We start from the raw sequence: 6,789 nt of genomic DNA, 5'->3' as shown, positions 1-6,789 counted from the left end.
AAATGTTGAACCTAGATAGATTAAAACTTTTTGTGAAAAATCTGTATAACAATATTTCATGTTAATCTTGAGGATCTTTGAAGCCTCAACATTTGGACATTTGGTTGATTTTATGGCCGAATTTACAATGTTAACCTCGACGCCACCAGTTGGGACTCTCTGTTGAAGCAGCGATAACTAACTCATAAGGTTAGTTGTGGGGCTGGCATTATTTTGTTAGTAAATGCAGCCACTAAATTTTATGCGATGATATTTGATTTAAGATTTGTTATGGCTTTATGGCATTTTCCTAAATCTACGTAGCACAACATGTTATCAGGGAAGGATCAAATATGGATGCATTTCAATTGACATAGGAAATTGTTTTTAAACCATTTCTCAACCAAAAATGAAAAATGTTGGACTTTATTTCACATTTGTCGGTTTTTCCCATTTCTTTGAGGTAGCTTTCCTCTCTTCCATATATGTATGTATGTGGTTTACACTTTCACTCCGTTTCAATTAACTGAAGAGCCCCAAAATTAGAAACACACAATTTAATAAACACACTAAACCATTAACCATAACATGCTTGAACCCCTTGACTTCGTCTCTTGTCTTCTTTACCTTCACTTTCACACCAAAACCCCACACAACAATTCATTCACTACCTTGCTATGTTGAATGATCAAAGCACATCAACACTAACACTATCATCGACAAGAAGAAACCATGGCAGAGAGGAGCAAAATACCAATATTAATGATCAAGGAGAAGATGACATCAGAGAAATTCATGCTTTAACACCTCCTCTAACCACCATTACAGCCACCACGACCGCTAACCTTCGCCGGAGAATAAGAGAAGCTTGGGAGACACAAAGCCACCAGTCATCATCTTTGTTCACCATGGCTAGCATAGAAGGTTCTTCTTTACTATGCACATATATGTAGTTGAAAAATTTGCCCAGGAAAAATCAGTCACGAAATCTGCGTATATGTATTAAATATAAATATATATAATATGTAATTTAATTTATTTTTAAAATATATTTTATATTTTAATATATATTTTATAAGAATAGTTAATTTTTTGACTAATTTGTATGTATATATATAATATGAGGCTCATTAATTTGGTTATGGATGAGGTTGGAGTGTGTTTTGGGATGAAGAGATGGTAGACCAAAATGTGGGACAGCTTTTTTGTTTGGAATTGGTCATAAGAAATCGGACCCAAAAATTTGCTTTTTTAGATTTTCTTGAGCAAATCGGAGGGTCCGTTTTGCATGGGAAGGAGATAAGAAATTAGCATCAAGGAAATCGGACTTGCGACTTTCACATGATGAAATTTTTTTGTGTTACTTGAAGGTAATCGCATGGTACGTTTTTTTTGGTAACAAAAATTCGGATTTAGCATGAACAACTCATTGGGTCCGAGTTGCTGGGGAAAAAATATTTTTTATTTTCACTAGAAGAAATCGAATGGTCCGAATTGCGTTATTATATAGTTTTTTTGAAATAGGTTAGAGAAGTCCCTCGGTCCGATTTGTGTGTGTATATATAGATTTGCGAAGAGCTGCAAACGTGAATCCGCCGACCAGATCTAACATTCTTCATCTTCTTCCACTTCTCTTCTTCTTTCTCATGGCCTGTCTCTGAGCTGGTTGGGTTGGAGAGGAAAAAATTGAGAGTGAAGTACTTGTGTTTATTTAATTGAGAGAGAAGAATGGATGATAGAGTTCTTTTAAAAGTGTATTATTTTAGTCAAATTTTGTTGCAGACGCCTGAAGGAGAAAAATTTGTTTATGAAAATCTGTTAAATGTTGTTATTCCGTTCACAATTTCATTTGAAGAGCTTAAAGGTGTGATTTACGAAAAGATTGATTCGGTGAGGTCAAGAAAAATATCGTTCAAGAATTAATTATACTTAAACACACTTATCTATCTAAGTATCATTCAAATTCTTCTTCCTAAATTTTTTAAAATAATTATTATTCTTAACTAATTAACTATAATTTCTACTATTGTTAAAAAAAATTCTAAAAAACTATTTTTTTATTTCTAACACAATCTATTTACCAACCATTGGCTTACAAGAATAACGCAAATTAAACATATATATTTCTAACTACATATATTCCTAAATTTCTACAATTAACTATAACTACTTAATTATAACTTTTAATATTATTCCAATAATTTTCTAAAAACACCTGTTTTATAATATAACATATTATATTATAAACCATTTTAAACAAGACTCAAGTACATATACACTTTTTAAGACATTTATTTTTAAATTTCTATCAATAAAATTATAAACTCAGTCATTTTCAGTTCAACTAGTAATAATAATAAACTTAACTAAATTTTAAAACTAATAATCACAACTATGAAATATGAAAGAAGATTTAACAAACTGACTTACATAATCAGAATAGTTGAGATATTTTATAATGTGAAGCTCCGATCGATCAATCTTTCTTCGCTTTGATTTATGGGACATTTTCAAAATTTTTCCGACTGCAGACGGATTTGAGGCAGCAAGGTTTGAGGTTTCAGGGAGGAGGAATAAGGCATGTAACCCGTTGGGTGGGAAAAGTGACGATGGGAAAAGGGGTTTTCACGGGTTAAATGAGCCACCGAACTGGAGAGCTACGGGCGTGCGACGCGTGAAGAAATCTGGCTCAAATTGGACGGTCCGCTTCCTCACTACAAGTCCCTCGGTCCGACTTGCCACTGGGAAGTCCCTGGTCCGATTTGTATGAGAACTGACACCATACGCATGTAAGGCTCTTTTCCTCTCCATAACGCCGTCCAGTACCTTCCTTAGCTTCATAACGAAATTGATTTTCGATAATATGATGGTTGTTAAGGTAATATGTTACATTAATTAAATTAACAATTATATTAAGTATATACTAAAATTAATTATTAATATAAAATATATATTAAAAATAAATTAAATTTTATATATATATATATATATATATATATATATATATATATATATATATATATATATATATATATATATATATATATATATATATATATATATATCATGACTAACATTAAGTGTGTATATAAATTTTTGTTAAAGTAATTAATATTTACTGCTTAAAGTGTGATTAAAAAAATATTTAATTATCAATATGTTTTGCAGGTTTTTGTGGAACATAGGTGTTGCTGCAGGTTCGAGTGAGAACTTGAGTACCATGAGCAGGGAATTCAGCGCTCTCGTTCTTGCAGGATCGAGCATCGACCACAACAACAGCCCAATGAATGACCCTCCAAATCATGGCGGAACTGAAGGAAGCAGAAACTTGGAGAGGATTCGAGAAGATGATGATGACAATGATTACGATAATCAACTGAGGACGATGATGATGGAGGAGACGAACCCTCTGGCAATCGTGCCGGATAACAACCCCTTAGACCCGGTGACTTCTTCTTCGCCGATGAGGCACGGTGGCGGTGGCGGCGGAGGAATGATGGTGGGTGGTGTTACGATCAGTGGGCAGAGCGAAGTGTGGGTGCAGAGAGTGAAGAAGGAGGAGATTGAAGCGAAGATTGCCGCGTGGCAAAACGCTAAGGTTGCTAAGATCAACAACAGATTCAAGAGGGAAGATTCTGTGATCAGCGGGTGGGAGAATGAGCAACTTCAGAAAACCACTTCATGGATGAACAAAGTTGAGGTATCTTTTCCTTTCTCCATGCGATTTTAAAAAATTTTAGGCATAAAAAAAAAAAAAAATACTATTTGTACACTAAAATTATCGACTAAATTCAGCTACAAATGTATTTGTGTATAAATAAGTGATTTAATTTATTTTTAATGTATATTATATTTTAACATATATTTATACTGGTGATTGATTTTGGTACTTAATTTTTGTGTACATATAGCATTACTCTCCAATTAACATATTTAAATGTTATTTATATTTCATCACATATTTTATATATTTGAGTAATTTTTTGTATACACGTATTGAATACCCTTTTATTGGTCTAAACATTATTGTTTTTGCTACTTTTGAAAATTTTAAACATACAAAATTACACATTTAAAAAATTTAAAGAAAATTCATGTTGGCTAGTTAATTATTGAATTTTTTATATTTTTTAAATTTATCCTTGATTTTATAGAGTTATAAAGGAAATAATAATAAATTACTCCATGAAATATAATTTTTAATTAATACATTTTAGTATTTTATATTTTATATTTTAAATCCTTCACAAATATATATAGTATTGAAAGTTATTAGCTACTATAATTAAACTGGCTTGGTTTAAATTCAATCTGTGCACATTAGATTAAGGTTCTCTACATATATACTACTCCCTTCATCACAAGTTAACATTCAAAATTTAGTATATTTGGATAGAGTTTCAATTTTCAAATATATTAAACTCTGAATATATCATTTTTTAAATGGCATATAATTTGAAATAAGGTGGTAATTTTCGTTCAAGATGCGTGGTTTTTGGGTAGTAAGTTGACTATTCCTTACGATGTTATTTGCATGATATTAACTAATAAGCGAGTTGCTTGTTGATGGTTACTAATTTAATTACTTTTCTTTTCCGTTTTTGGCAAATAATATTTACTTGTTTTCTGGTTCTTGATCGGGTGGCTTAATAGTTATGATAGAATCAAAGAGTGTCTTACATTATTTGATCATTGACATAATGGAAACAAATAACAAGCAAATTATGTCTGGATCTTCAGGATTTGATTATTTTGTGGGATGTTACTATTTCGAATCTAGCGCTTTAATACCATATCATGATACCACTCATCCCAAAAACTTCAGCTGATAGAAAAGTGTAACACTAATAATTATATCTCTAATACTCCATAAACCTCTATTGTACACATTGTATAAATATTTCATTGGCTCCTCATACTTTTCCTTATATTAAAATATTTAATCATGGACGTATTTATTAGAACAAAAGGTTGGAAATTATTGTCCCTTGAGGCCTTGACTATTCTAGACCAGAAAAAAGGCTAAAAAAAAAGTAGTCCACATGAAAGTATAAATGCTGGGAAGAAATTCAATATTCATTAGAAGTTGTAGTTTAAAACGTTGCTTAAATTATATCCTAAGTAAATAAGTACCCTAAGTTGTAATAGAACTAGTGCTAGATCCATTAACCCCTTGGTTTTTTAAATGAGAAAAATGCCCCCTCTTTTTGTTATATTAATTGTTTTTTATACATATTTGTCTAAATACAGTTAATTATCATTTTTCAATATACTAATAAAAAATAAAAAAGAGAATTAATTTGAATAGAAAAGGAGTAGCACCCTGGTTTAATTAATATGATAAGCTTAATTCCAGCATATAAAGGGACTCCTTTGGTCTTCATTCATTGCCTTATCATTAACGCTACTTTGACATTGACAACATAAAGAGGAGAAAATAGCTCTAGCTAGCAGCAAATAGAAAGAAAGTGATCTAATGATTTGATTTGATTTCCATTTCAATTTTAATGTGCTTACACTGCCATAGATCAACAGAATTATGTATAAACAAGTGGTGTCTGTTAACCATTTTCCTTTTTTTTTTTACATAATTATACTCATTATAATCTCAATAAATTATGCCACAGAGTAAACAGATTGTAGCCGACATAAGAAAAAACAAACTGAAATACATAATTAAAGGAAAAGAGAAAGAGAGTATATCTGTACATATGTAAAATATAATTTATAAACTATATGTTAATTAAAAAATAACTATACCAAGCGAACCTAAAAAATTAGTTACTAATTAACTACTCATATAAAATATACGTTGAAATATAAAATATACATTGAAAATAAATTAGACAATGCATGTCTTTATATATAAATACATTATGATTGATTTGGTTGCTTTTTTTTTTTTGTATATAGTATTTTTTATTAAAAATTGTTAGTTATTTAGACTTTTCAATTCGAAATATAGTAGATAATTAGATATTAATAAAGGCTATAGTGTTCATGAACCAATGTTTACCAATGGAATTAGTATTTTGTCGATCATGTTCACTATTGTGCAGAGGAAGCTGGAGGAGAAAAGAGCAAAAGCACTTGAAAAAATGCAGAATGAAGTAGCAAAAGCTCATCGGAAAGCAGAGGAGAGAAGGGCATCAGCAGAAGCTAAAAGGGGAACTAAAGTTGCTAGGGTTCTTGAGGTTGCAAGCCTTATGAAAGCACTAGGAAGAACTCCTACCAAAAGATCCTTCTTTTAATTCATCTCTATAAAATCTATCTTATGTTTTGATCCACATTCTTGGACATCAATTATGTTAGGTTAAACATATTCTACATCAAACATTATATCGACTCACATTTTCATTTGTTAATTACTCGATAGATTGCAAATGAAGTTTACTCTTTAATATACTCTCATGTTTTAAAATAAATGTCTCTGTTGTTATTTTGGTACGATAAAATATTATTCAACAACTACATTTTTGTTATATAAGAAGAAAGAAGGTATAGGGTTAACACACTTGGCAGCCAACTTAAACAATTTGTTTAAAAATTAATTTTAAAATTTTTTAAAAATTAGATTTTGAATAATTAGGATTAATTAAATTTTAAATTATTAAGATTAGGCAACATAACTTTCTCTAAACACAGTAACCACTGCATAGACAGGAGTTCTCATCCCGTCAAGTTTTCGTCGCACAAATGCGCTTTACCGCTGCCACATCTCTGCATCTGCAGTGCATCGCACGCGTCGTTGCTGGAGGGAGTTCTTGCATGAATGACTCAATAGCACCCTCCTGGAGCCTCCATTGCTGC

General features: G+C 31.0%; 1 protein-coding gene across 1 annotated transcript; it reads left to right on the top strand.

The window, feature by feature from the left end:
* Positions 1-3,051: 3,051 nt before the first annotated feature.
* LOC112745528 (remorin 4.2) lies at positions 3,052-6,404 on the top strand. The gene is made up of 2 exons (XM_025794874.2): positions 3,052-3,679; positions 6,039-6,404. The coding sequence occupies exons 1-2, from the start codon at positions 3,137-3,139 to the stop codon at positions 6,228-6,230; spliced, it is 735 nt and encodes a 244-aa protein (XP_025650659.1). The 5' UTR covers positions 3,052-3,136; the 3' UTR covers positions 6,231-6,404.
* Positions 6,405-6,789: the final 385 nt, after the last annotated feature.

The sequence above is a fragment of the Arachis hypogaea genome, chromosome 2, assembly GCF_003086295.3.
Source record: "Arachis hypogaea cultivar Tifrunner chromosome 2, arahy.Tifrunner.gnm2.J5K5, whole genome shotgun sequence".
Lineage (NCBI taxonomy): Eukaryota > Viridiplantae > Streptophyta > Magnoliopsida > Fabales > Fabaceae > Arachis > Arachis hypogaea.
This window is presented reverse-complemented; position numbering and strand designations above follow the sequence as displayed.